The sequence below is a fragment of the Nymphalis io genome, chromosome 19 (assembly GCF_905147045.1).
Source record: "Nymphalis io chromosome 19, ilAglIoxx1.1, whole genome shotgun sequence".
Classification (NCBI taxonomy): Eukaryota; Metazoa; Arthropoda; class Insecta; order Lepidoptera; family Nymphalidae; genus Nymphalis; species Nymphalis io.
In genome coordinates this window covers 821622-843581 of record NC_065906.1, presented here as the reverse complement: position 1 = coordinate 843581, position 21960 = coordinate 821622, and the positions used below count along the sequence as shown (strand labels likewise).

Sequence of the window (21960 nt, the reverse complement as noted above, 5' to 3'; positions counted from 1 at the left end):
CAATACGTAATAGTTATCGAATTTCAATTTAAACTTTTACTTTAATTATTTAACCTTGGACTATCAAAATGAATGGAGGTTTCTCCATTACAAGGTTCCTCCAATAAGTTACGTTTTAAATGTTCATATTTTAGTTTGAGATTGTTGTGTTTTATAATTTTTAAATAGTTTTATTATAATTTAAAAGTTATCAACAACAATATTACAATATATGTAATAAAAATAATATGGTTTAACTTAACGTAGTAAGTTAAAAAACGTTTGACAAACGTCAAAAACAGTTGTTACTTGTTTGACGTTACTGCTTAATTGATAGGTGTTTCATTATTGTTTTTAATGTGTGACTATAAGTCAATTGTTAAGTTTTAAATAGAAAAAAAGTATGGTAGAGACTGTATCTGCGGCCTTGTAATTTAAAAATAACAATTAAAAATGCCCAAGGAACAATATCGTGAAACATATGTCGGCAGAAAGATGTAAGTGAGGTTATGTTTACAACACAAAATATTGTAATAAACATCGTCATTCATAGTTTCTAAAATAATTAAAATACGAGATTTTTATATAATATCATATTATATTTAAAGAAATGAAGACCAGCTACGAATTATAAAGTTTTTAACATTAATTGTCACTATTTTTAATTATAAATGATTTACAATATACTTCAAGCAAAGTCGTCTTAAATCTACATTGTACATAAAATTTTATATATAATAAGTAAGTATGTTTTACTTTTTAATGAAAAAATCATAACTAAAACTTTCTTTCAGCTCCCATGTTACATTTAATGTGGACAGTGCCTCAGCAATCCAACAGGCGGCACACATCCAGGTCATTACCAAAAATTTGTACGCTCAAGACACACAGAGAGTACCAGCCAGCTATGGAGTACTTGATCGAAGAATGGTATGTAATCTGAATGAGAGTTTTATATTTTTCGTCATCAATTTTAAAGAAATACAATAAGAATACACTTGTACAATGTTTGTGTACATCTCTCTGATTAAGAATCACCCATTCATTGGTAATTATGTTTAGAAAGTAATTTTATTAAATAAAAAATAAAAATTGAAGATATAAATTACATGTTTTATACATTTTGTTTTTGACAATTTGGCATTAAGTACAAAAATATCTAGTGACAAAATGATGAAAAAATCAATATAATATGTAACACATATTATATTGATATAGCACCTAACATAAAAAACATAGCAACTCATCATCCGGTTATTTTATACGTATGTGACCATATGTTATCGCCCTAGACGGTACTCATAAAAATCGTAAGTTACATCTAATGTTACTAGTTCGTTTTAGCTATGTCATTGTTCAGATGCTTTTAAATTCCCAACCGATATACACGTCAAAATAAAGAGTTGTTAATTTTATATGTATGAAACATTTAAAATGAACAGCTATTTATTTTGACGTTTTCTTTGTACTCATTTCACACAATACACAGGTACATATTGTACCTGTCACATTTTAGTATAGTTTACAATGTTAATATTCTTTTTTTAATAATAATATCCTAATAGAGGCAAAAGATTGATTGATTCCTATATTAAAATATAATATGAGCATTTTTATTTTTAGGGAACCAATCAAAAAGATGCTAATTGCGAAACCTGTGGTCTGGGTTTAGCTGAGTGTGTGGGTCATTATGGCTACATTGATTTGGCGCTGCCTGTGTTTCATGTTGGCTATTTTCGATCTATAATCACAATACTTCAAACAATATGCAAGGTGAGTTAGGAATGATGAATGAATTTCATATAACATAATATTATTTTAAGTATAACTCATTATATCGCTGATTGGTCAATGATATGTAGATAGTAATAAGCGACCATTGAGCGTTCCAAAAAGCCGAGATGGCCCAGTGGTAAGAACGCGTGAATCTTAACCGATAATCGTGGGTTCAAACCCGGGCAAGCACCACGGAATTTTCATGTGCTTAATTAGTTATTATAATTCATTTCGTGCTTTACGGTGAAGGAAAACATCATGAGGAAACCTGCATGTGTCTAATTTCACTGAAATTCTGCCACTTGTGTGTCCTACCAACCCGCATTGGACCAGTGTGGTGGAATAAATTCCAAATCTTCTCCTCAAAAGTGAGAGGAGGTCTTAGCCCAGCAGTGGGACATTAACAGGCTGCTACTTTACATTTATTTACATCATTTGTGATGTGCTATAAAGTATTCCATAAATTAACTTTTATATACACTTTTTTTTACTATGGATTAATTTCATTTATTTATCTGTTTAAAACTTAGTTAAGATAAAGTAGTAGATGAAATAATACTCATAAATATAATGTCACTCAATGAATTGTTTTTTTTTCATATTTATATAAGACTCGTAACCTACAATAACTTAATAAATTGGAAATAAACTTTTTTGAACAGAATTGCGCAAAAGTAATGCTACCAGAGACATTAAAAAAATCCTTCCGTCGGAAATTCACACACCCAGAACTGTCATACTTGCATAAGAAAAACCTCCGGGCAGTTGTTCTTAAGAAGGCGAAGACATGCACCAAGTGTCCTCACTGTGAATCCCTGAACGGTATCGTCAAGAAGAGTCCAGCTGGTATTTTGAAGATTATCCATGATAAATACAGGACTAAGAAACCTACAGATCCTATCGTCCAAAAAGTGCTAAAGGAATTCCACGAGGCCAAGGAAGCTAACAAGGAACTGGCGACGATGATAAATAGTGGATTGATTATTGAACTCAGTCCACTAGAGGTAAGACATTGATATAAGAGACTTTATGACTTCACTCGTGCGTACTTGTATTATTTATTCGAACATGGAAATGTTTATTCTACATTCCAATCGCAAGAGAAGTAAAAAATCCTTAGATTTACATATTCCACGCGATCGACTAATAGGTCTGCTGTATTATGCACTACTCTCTCTCTTAATTAATATATATTTTTTATTATTATACGATACTATTCCACTTAACTACTTATATCCACTTTAATTGTACTTCCAAAGTTCAGATTTTTTTTATAGTATAGGTAGACGGACGAGCATATGGACCATCTGATGGTAAGTGGTCACCAGTGCCCATAGACATTGGCATTGTAAGAAATGTTAACCACCGCTTACATCGCCAATGCGCCACCAACCTTGGGAACTAAGATGTTATGTCCCGTTTGCCTGTGTAATGGCTCACTCACTCTGCAAACCGGAACACAACGATACCAACTACTGCTGTTTTGCGGTAGAATATATGATAAGTGGGTGGTACCTACCCAGACGAGATTACACAAAGCCCTACCACCAGTAAACGATAACAACTATTCCGATTAAATGTCGCCGCCATTATTTTGAATTAATAATTATTTCTACACATTATTATAAATCTTGAATGATGTCGTGTCAATCAAAATTTAATTTTGTTTATTTTTCTTTAAATAAACATTTGTAAACACAACAAATATTTGGTCTAAAATGAAGGACCGCTATTATTATACCTGATAGCGGCATTTCTATAGATCGACGATCGCCATGAGAATTAATTTACATTTGTGCCCAAAGAATATTTTAGAGCAAGTCGTGTCTTACTCGTGAACTTACAATTTAAAAACCATTACAGCACATGCCAGGTTTAAGCATCTGTTTTATAAATGGAAGAGAAGTTATTAACAAAATATTTTTTGTTTATTACAGGTAATAAATCTGTTCCGCCGTATTCCCGATGAGGATATCCCACTTCTGGGAATGGATGTTAAGACTTCCAGGCCAGAAGATTTGATATTAACGCGTCTACCGGTACCGCCGCTCTGCATCAGACCAAGTGTCGCTTCAGATATTAAAGCTGGCACGTGAGTATAAAAAACTAATAGAATTAAATTGTTCAAGTGACAAGAATACACACACACGCAAGCATACACACACGCACGCACGTACGCACGCACGCACGCTCGCACATATGCACGCACGCACGTACACATCGTTAAATCAATTAATTCGTGATTTCCTCATTCGAACTTCAAAACTCCTGGCTGCTACTGAGTACTTGTAAGTACAGAAAAATTTATGACACATTTCACGGGTCCAACCCAGGGATTTAATGAAAATCTACAATTTTATAAGATAGCCACTACACCAACGAGACTTATGCCTCACCAAAAAGGCTGCGATCATAGGTACGGGCAAATACGTGCACTGATGGTAGGTGTCACCACCTGTTATTGACATTGGCAAATGCAACCTACTCTCTCTTATTTCATCTCTTAGTTCATGGCGGTTATGAGTATTTTTTTATGTTCTCAGTAACGAAGACGACTTGACAATGAAGCAATCAGAAATTTTGCTGATCAATGACGTAATATCCCGCCACGTGACCAGCGGCGGCAAGAGCGAGCTGGTGCAGGAGGACTGGGACTATTTACAGCTGCACGTAGCGCTCTACATCAACAGCGAAATGTCTGGTATACCGCTTTCTATGCAGGTTAGTCTTATGGTGTAAATATATGGTGACATATATTTTGTTTTTTAAATGTGATCATACTGTTACGAGCTTGTGTGATTAAATGGAGATGTTGGAAATTGCTCAAGTGTTATTACCACAGTGCACTAATTAAAGTTATTCAATGTACCCAATCGCTTGCTATCGTTCTTTATATTTCGCTTCCTAGAGGTGTATTCACTACCGCGTCTGACAGTAAACTGATTACATTTTTTTTCTGATTGTATATGTATTTTTATTTATTTATTTCTTCTTTAAGCCGAAGAAACCAGGTCGAGGTTTGGTGCAGCGCTTGAAAGGGAAGCAGGGTCGCTTCCGCGGGAACTTGTCCGGGAAGCGGGTTGACTTCTCCAGCCGTACTGTCATCTCGCCCGACCCCAACCTGCAGATCCAAGAGGCACGCTCCTATTATTATTATCTTATAATAACTTAATCGCTCTCTTAGTGGGATTATCTCAACGTTATTGTCCCAATTAGTAGCTGACGACGAGCCGGTTGGCGTGGTTGGTAGATACTTGCCTTTTCACGCCGAAGGTTCGATTCCCACACAGAACAGACATTTGTGTGCATGAACATGTCTGTTTGTCCTGAGTCTGGGTGTAATTTTCTATATAAGTATCCGTAATCCGTAACAGCCTGTGAATGTCCCACTGCTGGGCTAAAGGCCTCCTCTCCTCTTTTTGAGGAGAAGGTTTGGAGCTTATTCCACCACGCTGCTCCAATGCGGATTGGTAGAATTCACATGTGGCAGAATTTCAGTGAAATTAGACACATGCAGGTTTCCTCACGATGTTTTCCTTCACCGTAAAGCACGAGATGAATTATTATCACAAATTAAGCACATGAAAATTCAGTGGTGCTTGCCCGGGTTTGAACCCACGATCATCGGTTAAGATTCACGCGTTCTTACCACAGGGCCATCTTGGCTTTTTTTTTTTATATATAATTTATCTATATAAGTATGTATTTAAAAAAAAAAAAAATTGTAGCTTAATATTCTTAAAAGACGTACAAAAAAATATTAGCTGTACTTTGTAAATATAGTCTACGTATATGTGCTATAAATATTATAATTACACATTATGTTAAGAGGTCATCACCGCACATAGACTTCCAGACACCATCCATTACAGTAACAACCTGTGAATGTCCCACTGCTGGGCTAAGGCCTCCTCTCCCTTTTTGAGGAGAAGGTTCACACATGTGGCAGAATTTCATTGAAATTTGACACATGCAGGTTATCTCACGATGTTTTCCTTCAGCGTCAAGCACGAGATGAATTATAATCATAAATTAAGCACATGAAAATTCAGTGGTGCTTGCCCGGGTTTGAACCCACGATCATCGGTTAAGATTCACGAGTTCTTACCACCGGGCCATCTCGGCTTACCATCCATTAACCACCACCAATTGTATCCCTTGTGCCTTTAATTACACTAAATAATGCTGTTTGGTGGTCGAATACATGATTGGCGGTGCCTACCTCTTACTAACAAATGCAGTACAAAATTAATCACATAAATGATTTTATAAAAACAGGTCGGTGTTCCGGTACATGTAGCTAAGATCCTCACTTACCCGGAGCGGGTATTCCCCGCGAACCTCCAGTGGCTCCGGAAGCTAGTGTGCAACGGGCCCGATGTCCACCCTGGAGCGAACTACGTGCAGCAACGAGGGGTCAATCACAAGAAGTATCTCAAGTACGGCAACAGGGAGAAGATTGCGCAGGAGTTGAAGGTTCGTGAAAGTATATTTTATGCTCTTGGTAATATTAAAATATATATATATATATATTATAAGCGATTGAGCATTGTACACGAACGACATGACTTACGATATTTTATAATTCAATTTTCTTTAAACGTTTTCTGGGATTTCTAATGTAAAAGTAAAAAAGATAAATTAGCCTGTAAATGTCCCTTTGGATCAATGCCACCTATCACGTAGAGGAGATCGATTGTCATATAAGTTAAGTCACTAATACAATTGTTGCTTAAATCTAACGCGTGTGTGTCAGTGCGGCGACACGGTGGAGCGCCACCTGGTGGACGGCGACGTGGTGCTGTTCAACCGCCAGCCGTCGCTGCACAAGCTGTCCATCATGTGCCACCGCGCGCGGGTGCAGCCGCAGCGGACCTTCCGGTAACGTGGACGCGCTGGATTATACACTAATCCAGTTGGAACATTTAATACTTCCAAACTATCATAATAGCATGTCACCGTAACTCGGCTTTCAACAGTTCACGAGTGAGTGATGAAGTGAGCTCTTTACGGATCAATCTTTAATTCCTAAAAAACCATTTTAATTGTCATATATATATCTACTATTTAAAACGTGCATTAAAAATTTTGCAAAAAAGTTATTTATAGTTTTTATTTTATTTGTAATGCACTTAAACATTGCTAAGCATTTATATAATTTGAGTATAATTTTCAGGTTCAACGAGTGCGTGTGTACACCCTACAACGCAGATTTCGATGGTGACGAAATGAATATGCATTTGCCGCAAACTGAGGAGGCGAGGGCTGAGGCGCTTATACTGATGGGGGTACGTTTTTATTGCAAATAACCATCTAGTAGCAATATTTGCTTAATTTTTAAAGGCTTACCTAAGTGAACTAACTTGCCGTGGAGTACCGGCTTAGAATAGTACTCCCCCAATCTCATCCCGTGGGTGTCGTAAGAGGCGACTGAGGGACGGGGAAAAGGGGGATGGGCAGCAGCGTCCCCCCTCCCATAAACATCTCACCCCCCTACTGCGCTCGCCAACACGCCTGCCCAGCGCGGCGAGTATGGGTAAACCCCTCCCTTAATGGCAGATGCGCCCAAAAAAAAGGCCCCCAGTTACCGGCAAGCCCGCTAGGCCCGACCAAGGTAGCGGTCGCGGTATCGGCAGGGCAGGGGGTGCTAAGAATCACCGGTTCACGGCAGGCTACCGTATAAAACGCCTGCACATGGCAACGTATAATGAACGCTCGATGAGGCTGGACCATCACCTCGCCGAATAAGAAGTAGAGTTAAGTCATATAAACTGGCATATACTGGGGTTATCTGAAGTCCGAAGACAGGGGGAGGACACGATAACTCTAGAGTCCGGTAACTTACTCTACTTCCGCGAAGGTGATAACCTTTCCCAGGGTGGTGTCGGTTTTCTAGTCAAAAAGGATCTCATTAGCAGCATTGTGGAAATCAGTAGTGTGTCGAACCGGGTAGCGTACCTTGTCCTAAAACTTTCCGAAAGGGTACTCCCTGAAGAGCGTACAGGTATATGCGCCAACTTTGACATACTCTGATGATGTGGTCGAAGCGATGTACGAGGACATCGCAAAGGCCCTCAACGACACCTCGAAGGCCCACTACAATGTTGTTATGGGAGACTTTAATGCTAAAGTGGGAGTACAAGATAGCGGTGAATCGAAAGTCGGACCTTACGGCTTGGGCTGCAGAAATCACAGGGGGCAAATGCTGGTAAACTTTCTTGAAGCGCAGGGGCTTTTTTTGATAAATTCTTTCTTTCAAAAGAAGCTTCAGAGGAGATGGACCTGGCGAAGCCCCGATAACGTGACAAGGAACGAGATAGACTTTATCATTTCGAATAAAAGGCACATATTTAGAGATGTTTCAGTGATCAACAGGTTTAATACCGGAAGTGATCACCGCTTGGTTCGAGGCACTCTAAATATCAACTTAAAAGCCGAAAGATCGAGAATGATGAGGTCTACTCTCCGACCTACCATGCTCCAAGCTGCTCAAGGCTCCGAAAAGTTCCAAATGGAACTTCAAAATCAATTCACCGCGTTGGAAACCATAAGCAGCATTGATGAGAGAACCGACACGCTGGTCAAAATACTGCAAAACACATCCTGCAAGTGTTTTCCGCCACAGAGAAGAGACAACCCACCAAAACTCTCTGCTGAGACACTCGAGCTCATGAGAAAATGACTAGAACTACCATCGTTTTTGTCAGATAAGGCCTTAAACCGAACAATAAAAACGCTGACGCGACGCGATCTCCGACGCTCCAATACCCGTGCCATCAAGGCTGCGATTGAGCAAAATCGGGGATCGAAAGTGTTCGCTCGCAAGTTTGGGAGGCCGCGTCTGACAAAACTTAAAACTGAAAATGGTGGGGTCGTTACCTCTAGGCCTGAGATTGTCGGAGAAGTAGAGAGGTTTTATGGGCAGTTGTTCTAAGATTGTTGTTGTTTCAAGATCGCATAAACCCGTGGGAATCAGTATTGATGACCAGCTCGCCCCTCTTATGCGCCATTACTCCGAGGAGCTCCCGGTCGTTGACCAAGGCGAGATTAGGGCGGCTCTAGAACAGCTTAAAAACAACAAAGCTCCGGGAGATGACGGAATCACAACAGAGTTGCATAAGGCAAGCGGGACTCCGGTCCTGAAAGAGCTAGCAAGTCTCTTTAATTCCGTCATCCAACATGGCAAGATCCCGAAAACGTGGAGCGGGAGTGAGGTGGTACTGTTTTTCAAGAAAGGTGATAAAACCCTCTTGAAAAACTACAGACCAATCTCCCTCCTGAGTCACGTGTATAAGCTGTTCTCAAGAGTCGTCGCGAACCGTCTCGCCAGACGACTTGACGAGTTCCAGCCCCCAGAGCAAGCCGGCTTTCGATCAGGCTACAGCACCGTGGACCACATCCATACTGTTCGGCAGATTGTGCAGAAGACCGAAGAGTACAATCAGCCGCTGTGTATGGCATTTGTGGACTACGAGAAAGCCTTCGACTCCATCGAAACCTGGGCAGTGCTCGACTCATTGCAGAGATGTCATATCGATTGGAGATATATCGAGGTACTGAGATGTCTATACAACGCCGCTACAATGACTGTCCACATCCAGGACTGTAAGACGAAGGCGATCCAACTGCGCAGAGGGGTGAGACAGGGGGATGTAATATCCTCGAAACTGTTCACCAACGCGTTGGAAGACGTTTTCAAGACGCTGGATTGGACTAGGTATGGAGTCAATGTAAACGGCGAGTACATCTCACACCTTCGATTTGCCGACGATATCGTCATCATAGCAGAGTCGCTGGAACAACTCACCGAAATGCTGCGTAGCCTAGGCGAGTCTTCCCGGTGTGTCGGTCTCGGTATAAACTTGGACAAGACCAAGGTCATGTTCAATAGGCATTTCGTGGCGGGACCGATATACGTCGAGGGGAAACCTCTCGAAGTTGTTAGTGAATATACCTACCTAGGACAGATAATACAAGTCGGTAGGAACAACTTCGAGAAGGAAGCCGATCGAAGAATTCGCTTGGGATGGGCAGCATTTGGCAACCTTCGTCAAGTCCTCAAGTCGTCATACCGCAATGTTTGAAGACGAAAGTCTTCAACCAATGCGTCTTACCTGCCATGACATACGGTGCCGAAACGTGGACACTAACTGCGGGACTAGTCCACAAATTCAAAGTCGCTCAGCGTGCTATGGAGCGAGCTATGCTCGGAGTATCTTTGAAGGATAAGATCAGAAATGAGATTATCCGGAAAAGAACCGGAGTCACCGACATAGCTTGCAAAATTAGCAGGCTGAAGTGGCAGTGGGCTGGTCACGTATGTCGTAGGACCGATGGCCGTTGGAGCAGACGAGTCCTAGAGTGGAGACCGCGAATCGGCAAGCGCAGCGTAGGGCGCCCTCCAGCCAGGTGGACCGACGACCTTAAGAAGGTGGCGGGCACCAACTGGATGCGGAAGGCGGAGGACGGGGAGCTTTGGCGCATCTTGGGAGAGGCCTATGTTCAGCAGTGGACAACGATTGGCTGTTGATTGATGATTGATTGATTGAAGTGAACTAAGATATTAGTTACCAGATTAGTTTTTCCAAAATATTTTTAACCATTTTACTTTGTTTTTATTTCTGATACCTGATTTCTACTAGATTCTCTGTTATTTTTTATATTTTATATATATTACTGGTTTATGAATAATTTCAATTTTTTCTTAGAATAAATCCAATCTCGTGACACCCCGGAATGGAGAACTACTGATCGCAGCTACACAGGACTTCATCACCGGCGGGTACCTCATCACGCAGCGGGACACGTTCTTCACGAAGGCCGAAGCGCAGCAGCTCGCGAGCTGCCTGCTGGCGGGACCCGACAGCACCATGAGGATCGACATGCCACCGCCAGCTATACTCAAACCGAGGAAGCTTTGGACTGGAAAACAGATATTCAGGTGATTACAGGATACAATTTTACTTATATTTTTTGTCATATTTATTACTACGCAAATATGGCCTTAAATTGTATCTTCAAAAAATTTAGAGGAATCTTCAGCAATTGGAGACCGATTCTTTTTTTTTTTTTTTTTTTTTTTTTTTTTTTTTTTTTTTTTATATAGAATAGGAAGGCGGACGAGCATATGGGCCACCTGATGGTAAGTGGTCACCAACGCTCTTAGACATTAGCATTGTAAGAAATGTCAACCATCGCTTACATATCCAATGCGCCACCAACCTTGGGAACTAAGATTTTATGTCCCTTGTGCCTGTAATTACACTGGCTCACTCACCCTTCAAACCGGAACACAACAATATCAAGTATTGCTGTTTTGCGGTAGAATATCTGATGAGTGGGTGGTACCTACCCAGACGAGCTTGCACAAAGCCCTACCACCAGATTCCCCCTTACTACACGATAACGTTTCATTTCTGGTCCGGTGCCACCCACTCATCACATACCCTACCGCCCAACAGCGATACTTATCGTTGTGTTCCATTTTGATGGGTGAGTAAGCCAGTGTAACTAGGCATAAGGGATATAGCATCTTGTTACCAAGGTTATTGGGGCATTGGATATGTAAGGGATGATTTCTGTCAACGCCACTGTCTACGGCCGGTGGTGACCACTTTTTTTTTATAGAATATGAAGGTGGACGAGCATATGGGCCACCTGATGGTAAGTGGTCACCAACGCCCATAGACATTGGCATTGTAAGAAATGTTAACCATCGCTTACATCACCAATGCGCCACCAACCTTGGGAACTAAGATGTTATGTCCCTTGTGCCTGTAATTACACTGACTCACTCACCCTTCAAACCGTTAAGGTGAGGAGTTCGCAGTGCGCTCCAATTGGAGGTCAGGAATTTGTTACTTATACAGATACATTTTGAAAGTGAAACATAAAGATTTTATCAATTACTTACCATCAAGTGGCCCATTGCCCGTCCACCTATGTATAAAAAAAAAGATTTCAATTGTTGTTTATATAACATAGAATTTAGTAATCGATTTATGTTCGTAGCTTGATAATGAAACCGAACAATCGCTGCGAAGTGAAAGCCAACCTAGAGACGAAGGGAAAGAACTACACCGGCAACAAGGACATGTGTGTGCAGGATTCTTGTGAGTATTGTATTCTAATATCTTCTATCAGTATTGTAAACTTGTTGAAACATTTGCACATTATTGAAAATGAAATATAGCGAACACAATGAGTTCATATATGCAAGTAGCATGACTGTCATTAATACTCAACAGTAATTGAATAAACGAAAACTCGTCTTGGAAAGCTGGTTCCGATTGTGCGCATATGTGCTCGACATAATGAATTGACAAAAGTTATACAGGGCATTGACATCTTTCATGACAGCTTCATTACTTTTAAAAAAAAGCTCATGGATTACTTTTTGTCAGCGTGTCCATCATCAAAATAGTGCGTTAAGATCCTGTTGTTGTTTTATTTCATTTTTCTTTTTATTTTTATTTAATTTTATTTTTATCTTTTTGGATGTTTTTTAATATTGTGTTAAGCATAGGTCAATAATAATTATTTTTTAATGTATTTAATCTTGACGCGATACTTTGTGAATGTTGTGTACCCTTATAATTGATATACATATCAGAAGTTGATTTTTTCTCTGTGAATGTCATGTATGCCATCATTTAATATGTATATTGTTAGTGTTCCTATTAAATAAATAAACCCACGGTCATCGGTTAAGAGTCCCGCGTTCTTACCACTGGGCCATTAATACTCATAGCTTATTTTAATCGAAGAATAACTTAAGATAAACAAATCTTATATGTAAGTAGTCATTTGATGCGATTGGCTAATCTTTGCTTTGACGGGCCGGTTGGCGCGGTTGATAGATAGTTGTCTTTCACGCCGAAAGTTGTGGGTTCGATTCCCACTCAAGACAGACATTTGTGTGCATGAACATGTCTATTTGTCCTAAATCTAGGTGTGATTATCTATAAAAGTATGTATTTACAATTTAAAAAAAAGCTCATGGATTACTTTTTGTCAGCGTGTCCATCATCTAATATCAGTTGTCTGGTTTCCATAGCACAAGCTTTGTACAAGCTTAATTTGGGATCAGATGGCCGTGTGTGAAAAATGTCCCAGGATATTATTATTATGTACTAAAAATGGCTCTTGATTATATATTTATTTATAATACAATTATTTCACTTAACTACATATATTCACTTTAATTTTAATTTCATAGTTACAATAACATATGCCGATATAAGACACCATTTTTAGCCAACCCCTAATGAATATCATAGATATTTAAAGATTTTTAATTATTTCCAGCCAATTATATCCGAATTCAATGTCCAAATTGTTTAGTTGTCTTTACTCTTTACTTAGTTACACTGACTGACTCAACTTACACACTGGAATACAATACTAAATATTGCTAGGGATATGAATGATTACGTTTATTGCGATGCCTTATAAAATCTCTATTTGAATCCAGATGTGATAATAAGGAATTCGGAACTGATATGCGGGTCGATGGACAAAAGCACCCTGGGCTCCGGCACCAAGACCAGCATCTTCTACATCCTGCTTCGCGACTGGGGCGAGGAGTTCGCAGTGCGCTCCATGTGGAGGTCAGGAATTTGTTACTTATACAGATACATTTTAAAAATGAAACAAAAAGATTTTGTCAATTATTTATTAATTTTAACGAGTTCGTAGGAATATCGTGTATAAATATTCGTGGAAAGGTGTTTTGCATAGTGAGTTGAGCATCGCTATTTATCTCATACATCTATTTAATTGATTTAAGCCGATATCACGTCATCTAGAAGCTCTGTTATTGGTCGACGAACCGCGACTCAGACATACAGTAACAGTATATGAATGTCCCACTGCTGGGCTAAGGCCTCCTCTCCCTTTTGAGGAGAAGGTTTGGAGCTTATACCACCACGCTGCTCCAATGCGGGTTGGTAGAATACACATGTGGCATAATTTCCATGATTAGACACATGCAGGTTTCCTCACGAAGTTTTCCTTCACCGTCAAGCATGAGATGAATTATTAACACAAATTAAGCACGTGATTCAGTGGTGCTTGCCCGGGTTTGAAACCACGATCATCGTTTAAGATTCACGCGTTCTAACCACTAGGCCATCTCAAGACATGGATGTTACTTCTTGACTAATGTTTATATTATGTACTTTAGGTTGGCACGAATGGCATCCTACTACATGATGAATAGAGGCTTCAGCTTCGGTATTATAGACGTGACTCCGGGCAAGAAACTTATAGAGGCCAAGAATAAGCTGCTGGAATCTGGGTATGTCGCGATCATGTTTCTTTTTTTTTCATTTTTCGAGTCGAGTATTCGATCTATCATATTATTATTATTTTTTATAGAATACTTACCATCAGGTGGCTCCCTGATGGTAAGTGGTCACCAACGCCCATAGACATTGTAAAAAATGTTAACCATCGCTTACATCACCAAAGCGCCACCAACCTTGATAACTACGATGTTATGTCCCTTGTGTCTGTAATTACACTGTCTCACTCACCCTTCAAACCGGAACACAACAAGTACTTCTGTTTTGCGGTAGAATATCTGATGAGTGGGTGGTACCTACCCAGACGAGCTTCCACAAAGCTCTACCACCAGTAGATTCTACCAAGGTAACATTACATTTTAATGACTCTTTTTTCCGATTAAGTGTAACGCTTTTATGGGAATTACGATTCGCCCATTAAGGCACCACCACACCAACTTAAGTCCTTACTATTTTTTAATATTAATGTTAGATGTGACTTAGCTTGAAATCTTGGACTATTGGCATCATTTCATTTTGATATTAAATCCGTAGATATTCCAAGTGTGACGGTTATATCCTGGAGATGGAGAAGGGTACGTTGCAATCTCAACCGGGATGTACCATGGAGGAGACCCTGGAAGCTGTGATGCTCAGCGAGTTGAGTAGCATAAGGTCAGATATTTGAGTTTTTTTCTTCACGTATAATTTGTATTATGAACGAAAATAATACACTAGTGTGCAGGTTTCACGACTAATAATAACTTTTGAATCATATTATATGATATATGATTTACATATTGTAAGTGATTTTTTATAGTTTCGCTATATCATGCTATATAATTGGGAATAGAGCTTTTATATATTTAACAAGGGTATATAAGCCACGTTAGGGTACACCAACGAAGTTCGTTAAATAATCTATTGGATTAAATAATTTGTGATTAGATTTCTCGTCCTGAGAATTATTATGTATGAATAATTTTATTAAATTTTTGATTTAGAGAGTTGGCAGCTAAGGCGTGTTTTCGTGAACTTCATCCCACCAACGCACCTCTTATAATGGCACAGAGCGGATCCAAAGGTGAGGATATTTAGAAGACTTTACGTAATTTTAGCTGTTAGCTTTCATGGGTCAGGCGATTAACTTGAAATTTCGACACACTTAGGTGCTGCGCTTATAAACAGTGGTATTTTTACAGGAATTGTACTCAAAATCAAAATATATTTTATTTAAATAGATTTTTACAAACACTTCTTACAGAGGTCGAATTAATTGTTAAAGTCCCATAATTTATTATTTGACGAGCCGGTTGGCGTGATTAGTGGATGCTTGCCTTTCACGCCGAAGGTTGTGGGTTCGATTCCCACCCAGGACAGACATTTGTGTGCATGAACATGTCTGTTTCTTCTGAGTCTGGGTGTAATTATCTATATAAGTATGTATTTACAAAAGAAAAGTAGTATATGTAGTATATCAGTTGTCTGGTTTCCATAGTACAAGCTCTGTACAAGCTTAATTTGGGATCAGATGGCCGTGTGTGAAAAATGTCCCAGGATATTATTATTATTATTATTTAATTTTTATATATTTATATAGTCCCAAATTTTAACCTAACCATAATTTACTCTTTTAAAATTATTCAAAAATTGTCACTAAGATTTGATGTATTGGTTATTTGGTATATGTGGTTTGGTATATGTGGTTTTGTTTCCAGGTTCGAATATCAACATATCGCAGATGATCGCTTGTGTCGGCCAGCAGGCGCTCAACGGCAAGCGAGTGCCCAACGGATTTGAAGATAGATCGCTTCCGCATTTCGAGAGGCACTGTACGTGTGTTCATTACTAATAGAAATACGATAAACACGATGTTCTCCAGGCTGATTTCGGTCACGGTGGAGTTTCTTAAGGGACTTCAATTGCGTCGGATGTATAGTGCATAAATGTACAAAACAAGTACATTTGCTATTCTCTCACAACCACAATCCGATGGGACAAGAGTTCAGGGCTAGGCGACAGCGTAACGTGCTTTAAAAGCAGTGGAGTGTAAACATTGCTAATTATCAAACTTGAAATCATGGTAACCCTGGGATACCCTGGTAATATACAGTTTTAAAAGCTGGTACTGGACAAACAAGGCCTCATTACCATTTAAAACAAGAGAAACAAATATCGTCTGATTAGCACTCTACGTTTCTAACTTCAAGTGTTAATGATTGATCAAATGGAACTCGTTGTTTTGTGTGCGTTTTGGAAGACCTAAACATTGTTTATATGTATTGATTGTGAATTATATTATAGCAAAGATCCCAGCAGCTCGAGGGTTCGTCGAGAACAGCTTCTATTCGGGCCTAACGCCCACCGAGTTCTTCTTCCACACGATGGGAGGTCGCGAGGGTCTCGTGGACACCGCCGTGAAGACCGCGGAGACGGGCTACCTGCAGAGGAGACTCGTTAAGGTTGGTAGAAAATTTTGCATTTATATTTACTAATTGTGTAACATCATAAACATTATAAATTTCTAAGTTCTGACCATTGTGGACAGTTGGCCGCATTTAATTTAAAAATAAAAAATAATAATAAAGAAATAAAACAAACGTTTATACCAATCAATACGAATCGAATGGAGAAGTTCAACCGGTCCCTTTCTTTCATTAACCATGTAAGTGCTTACTCTAAATTATTTAAACGAGTGTCCTCAATGGCCAAGGCGTTGCGCATTAAAAACAATCGGTGACGCCCCGAATAAAATAAAAATGACGTGGAAAATTATTAATTGCGAAACTGTTCAAAAATATTCAATTGTGAGATTTAAAAGAATCGTTAAGGAACGCTCGTGTGCTAAAGGATATTACACATCCGATGACTTTTTAAATGATTGCACACCCTGGGAATGAAACGATCGCCCCCAGGTTATCTCAAATTAAAAAAAAAGGTATACATAATTTGGCTAGTGTTGTATATGTACTGTACTTCTTGTAAAGGATGAGATATAAAAAAAAAACCCGCTGAGTTTCTTTCGCCGGTTCTTTTCAGGTCTGAGGTGTTTATTTCCGAACCGGTGGTAGATTCAAGACAATCAATAAGCAAGTGTAACGCTATACTTTGACTTTGATTCGAAGATGTCATTCCTACTCACACGTCGTCGTTTCCCCCGCAGTCGCTCGAGGACCTGGTGCTGCACTACGACATGACGGTGCGCAACGCGACGGGCGAGGTGGTGCAGTTCCGCTACGGCAGCGACGGGCTGGACCCCAGCTACATGGAGGGCCGCGACCGCCCCGTCGACCTGGCGCGCGTGCTGCAGCACGTGCGCGCGCGCTGCCGGACCTGGTGCGCCGGCTATACTTACTACATCTCTCTCGAAAACTATTTTAATTCAAATTGATTTTCATGATTTCTACACTTTTGTTTTTAATACAAGGCGTTATGGTCTGGAAATTTCAATAATTTCTGCATAATTTAGCTATTTTTGATATCGAAGGTCAGTCACAGAAGGCAAACACCTACTTAGTATTATTGTGTTGAAGGGTGAGTGAGCTAGTGGAACTACGGGCACAAGGGATATATAGTTTGTGGGGCATCTACGGTGTGATACGATTAATATTACTGATGGTGCCAATGTCCTATATACTAGTGGTGGTGACCGCTTACCATCGGGTGCCCGATTCGTCAGTCTGTCTACCTGTTTTGAATAAAGAAAATAAATTTTCATTAACAGCGACGAAGAACCGCTCGACGGTGATGGTATCGTAGTGGCAGCTGAGGAGACCCTCGCTCTGGACGACTTTAAAACTTGCCCCGATGAGTTCAAAGCTGAATTGCTGTGAGTATTCCATTCCGTATGAATTTTATTTATCTTATGGGCTAATATTAGTTTGCATAAACTTGTTTTAAAAGAATTTAATAGAAAATTATAGAAAGAAAATTATATAGTCTAATCCAAACAAGGAATAACAACAAAAAGTACATAAAAATATTCTAAGTGATTTGCTAATAATGCCGCTGTACTGTGCGCTACAAATAGTTCTTGATTAATATATCTTCATTTGTAACACAGCAATATTCCCCTTAATTACTTAATTTCACTTCGTAAGTTCTGAAAACAGAAGTGCCGAAATATAAGACGCCATTTTTCGATGAACTGTCAATAAAAATCACAGATTATTAAGATCTCGACCAAGGACGTTCGGTAAACGAATGGAAAACGAATTAATTATATAATTAAAAAACATTTATTTTAGTTTTGTTACAAAAGATATTTGTTTATTAATTTGTATATAATATGTAAAATGAATTATTTGTAAAAAAATAGATAATTATCTAAACATCCTATAAAGATGTTATATATGTATAGTAAGGTAACGAAAAAAATATAGAATATTTAAAAGTAAACGAAAAACTATAAATATAGATTTAAATTTATACTTTTGAAAATAATACAAGAGTAAGACATTCGTCTCTGGTCTCCTCATGTGAACAGGTGAATTCGGAATTATCGTAAGTTTTCTATTACGACCTGGCTTTGTTTAAGTAGACTTAGACTGAAACCATTTTTGTATTTACGATTTTTTGTTTTTGCCTACTGACCTGTGCGTTCAATGTGGAAAGCTTATGATTGAACACTATTCTCTCAATTTAAAACTTAGGTAAGTTAAGATTACATATATTAAAAGAAAAAAATTGATGAATATTTTTCAATCTAGTTTATTTACTACTTAGAAACGGAATCTAATAAAATTTTTGTTTAAAAATTGCTTTATTTAATTTTAACTAATATAAAATTACGTACAAATACCATGAAATATATAATTCCTTACTTTATCGTTCATTCATTAACCCACTCATTCAGTAATTTCCTCCTCACTAGTCTAACCCAAATGTCATGTCAATTTAAGGTCGAAGTAGTTTATTTACCTTCTTTCCTATACCCATTGTAAGAGACTATATCAGTTATCATTATTATCCGTTATCATCACAATAAAAGTTACATTAACTAATTGGAATAAATATAATTAAAACCACTATAACTAATAAATTTATTTTGTTTCCAGAAACTTCCTGAAAACAATAGCAAACAAGGTGCGCATATTGCGGTCGAAGTACGCGGCGTGCGGGCCCGTGGCGCGCCAGCTGGAGCGCCTGACGCTGACGCAGCTCGTGCAGTTCATCCGCGTGTGCCACGACAAGTACCAGCGGAGCATCATCGAGCCCGGCACCGCCGTCGGCGCGCTCGCCGCGCAGGTGCGCACGCACTTGTACACACGCACGCACGTGTACACACGCACGCGCATGTACACACACACGCGCATGTACACACGCACGCACATGTACACACACACGCCGATGCAGATCGTGCAGTTTATTCAAGAGCGATATTTTTAACAAATTATTTCTTTAATTTACAGAGTATTGGAGAACCTGGTACCCAAATGACGCTCAAGACGTTCCACTTCGCCGGAGTCGCGTCCATGAACATCACCCAGGGCGTGCCGCGGGTGAAGGAGATCATTAACGCGTCGCGCGTCATCTCCACGCCCATCATCACCGCGGAGCTGATGGAGCCGCTCGACCAGGAGTTCGCGAGGCGGGTCAAAGGTCGCATCGAGAAAACCACTCTCGGGGAAGTAAGTGACCTTTTATACTTCTCCTTAGTCGTAGTTATTTGAATTTTCATAGTAATTTTTCAGCAAGTTTCCCTTAAAATAATGTTTTTTTTTACTAAATTTATTGTTATAATGACCTTAATACGCCATCAACAGCCATTAACTAACACGCATGTTTATAAATTTTGTCGGTCTAATCGAGTGTATAAGAGCTATTGAGTGAAATAGACTGATTATAATTGTTTTTTTTTCAGATCACGACCTACATAGACGAAGTGTACCTCCCGCACGAGTGCTTCCTTCTCATACGACTCGACGCCGAGCGCATCAGGCTGCTGTGTCTAGAAGTCAACGTTCATTCTATTTTATATTCGTAAGTGTACACGATATTAGTGCATATTACAATACATATAATAGAAATTATAATACATTCGTATTATTCAAATTCCGTTACGGGGTTATCCATAAAATTCTACTTAAAAGTCATAGATAATGTAATGAAAAACAGACTTAAAAGTTTTTTACCATAACCATTTGAAGATATACTAATAGTGCGATGTAAAAAAACGAACTATACTTAATATGGTTGCGTCCTGGTTTGAAGGGTGAGTGAGCCAGTGTATAAACACGACAGACATGACATCTTAGTTCCCAAAGTTGGTGACACATTGACGGTGTAGGGAATGAATATTTCTTACATCACCAATGCCTATAGATGGTGGTGACCACTTACCATCAGGTGGCCTATTTGTCTGTCCACCTGCTTATAACATAAAAAAATGCTCAAAACTACTGTGCTATTAAAGTATGTACGTTTATCACGTAAGTCGTTCTTCGATAGTGGATTTGGTTTTGTATGATGAAATATTAAACTTCTTTACAGGATATGCACATCGAAGTTAAAAGTGAAACCAGGAAACATTCAGGTCGTCTCGGAGTGGGCCATCAAAGTGTACGCAGAGGCGGGCAAGCACGGCGGCTGGCTGAACATGGCCATGCAGCAGCTCGCCCGGCTCCTGCCCTCCGTCGTGGTCAAAGGCCTGCCCAGGGTCTCGCGTGCGGTCATCGCCTGCGACGACACGGACTCGATTTCCAGGTCACATGGAGTAAAAACATTAAATGAACCCGAAAATGCGCCTTTTGGGAATGTATAAATGACAAACTATTTTCCTTCAGGTACAAGTTGTGTGTAGAAGGGGACGGGTTGAGAGACGTCATCGCGACGTACGGCATCGAAGGGAGAAAGACCACGTCTAACAATATCTTAGAGGTAACGTATGGAAAAGTACGGTGTACCTTCAAATACTTCGTGCCGATGTACGACTGGATTTAACGCGAGGTCTCACGCCAGGTGTACCACACGCTGGGCATCGAGGCGGCGGCGACCACCATCATGAGCGAGATCGAGGCGGTGATGGCGGGGCACGGCATGGCGGTGGACCGGCGGCACGTGGCGCTGCTGGCGGCGCAGATGTGCGCGCGCGGGGAGGTGCTGGGCATCACGCGCTACGGCCTGGCGCGCATGAAGGAGTCCGTGCTCAACCTGGCCAGTGTGAGTGCGCCTAGGAAGCGTCGTGTATTTAGGGTTCATGCATAAATTGGAACGTTATTTCGTGCTCATTCGGTCAAAATCATATTGTGGCAATATTATTTTGATGTATGTCGAACTTGCATTGCGTGAGGACACGTGTGAGACGCGGGGCGTGTAGTTTTAATTAATTGAATTACAAATATATTAATATCCTGTATGGAATATAATTATCACTTGCCTATCTTTCGATACCAGTTCGAGAAGACGTCGGACCACTTGTTCGACGCGGCGTACTACGGGCAGCGGGACCGCATCGAGGGCGTGTCGGAGTGCATTATCCTGGGCGTGCCGGCCGGCATCGGCACCGGCGTGCTGCAGCTGCTGCACGCGCACGACCACACGCACACCACACACACGCAAGCGCCCAAGCTTCTCTTCGACAACCCCGACTACCACCCCTCCATATGGGAGTAGAGATACTCTTAATATTACGAATTAAACGATATCCAGCACATATGTCCTTTTATTTTTTTCAATGATCATTTTATTTATAGTTTTATGATATACGAGTTATATAATGTGTTTTTTTATTTTGTTATTTGGAATGCACGGTGATATATACCTATTGCTCCAATCTTTTTTATGTTATAGGTAGGTGGACGGGCAAATAGGCCTCCTGATGGTAAGTGGTCACCACCGTCTATAGACATTGGCGATGTAAGAAATATTAACCATTCCTACATCGCTAATGCGCCACCAACCTTGGGAGCGAAGATGTTAT

General features: G+C 39.9%; 2 protein-coding genes across 2 annotated transcripts in view; one reads left to right on the top strand and one right to left on the bottom strand.

Annotated features, from left to right (window-relative positions):
* The first annotated feature begins 293 nt into the window (after positions 1 to 293).
* LOC126775882 (DNA-directed RNA polymerase III subunit RPC1) lies at positions 294 to 21691 on the top strand. The gene is made up of 27 exons (XM_050498032.1): positions 294 to 476; positions 774 to 909; positions 1603 to 1752; positions 2418 to 2759; positions 3693 to 3847; positions 4299 to 4476; positions 4754 to 4891; positions 6034 to 6231; positions 6512 to 6636; positions 6932 to 7043; positions 10464 to 10696; positions 11767 to 11867; positions 13229 to 13364; positions 13940 to 14053; positions 14595 to 14714; positions 15044 to 15123; positions 15758 to 15871; positions 16344 to 16501; positions 17203 to 17375; positions 17764 to 17868; positions 19097 to 19286; positions 19451 to 19669; positions 19903 to 20021; positions 20532 to 20744; positions 20825 to 20918; positions 21000 to 21200; positions 21435 to 21691. The coding sequence occupies exons 1-27, from the start codon at positions 433 to 435 to the stop codon at positions 21651 to 21653; spliced, it is 4167 nt and encodes a 1388-aa protein (XP_050353989.1). The 5' UTR covers positions 294 to 432; the 3' UTR covers positions 21654 to 21691.
* The window catches only part of LOC126775888 (5'-3' exoribonuclease 2 homolog), a 125987-nt gene continuing 109155 nt past the window's right edge, over positions 5129 to 21960 (bottom strand). Inside the window, exon 18 of the transcript XR_007669918.1 lies at positions 5129 to 5415. The gene's annotated coding sequence lies outside the window, so the exon portion shown is untranslated. The remainder of the gene's footprint in view (positions 5416 to 21960) is intronic.

Coding starts and splice junctions, on each gene's coding strand:
- LOC126775882 (XM_050498032.1), top strand. CDS start 433: ATGCCCAAGGAACAATATCGTGAAACATATGTCGGCAGAAAGAT. Junction 20,919..20,999: donor CGTCTAACAATATCTTAGAG/GTAACGTATGGA, acceptor GTCTCACGCCAG/GTGTACCACACGCTGGGCAT. Junction 21,201..21,434: donor CCGTGCTCAACCTGGCCAGT/GTGAGTGCGCCT, acceptor TTTCGATACCAG/TTCGAGAAGACGTCGGACCA.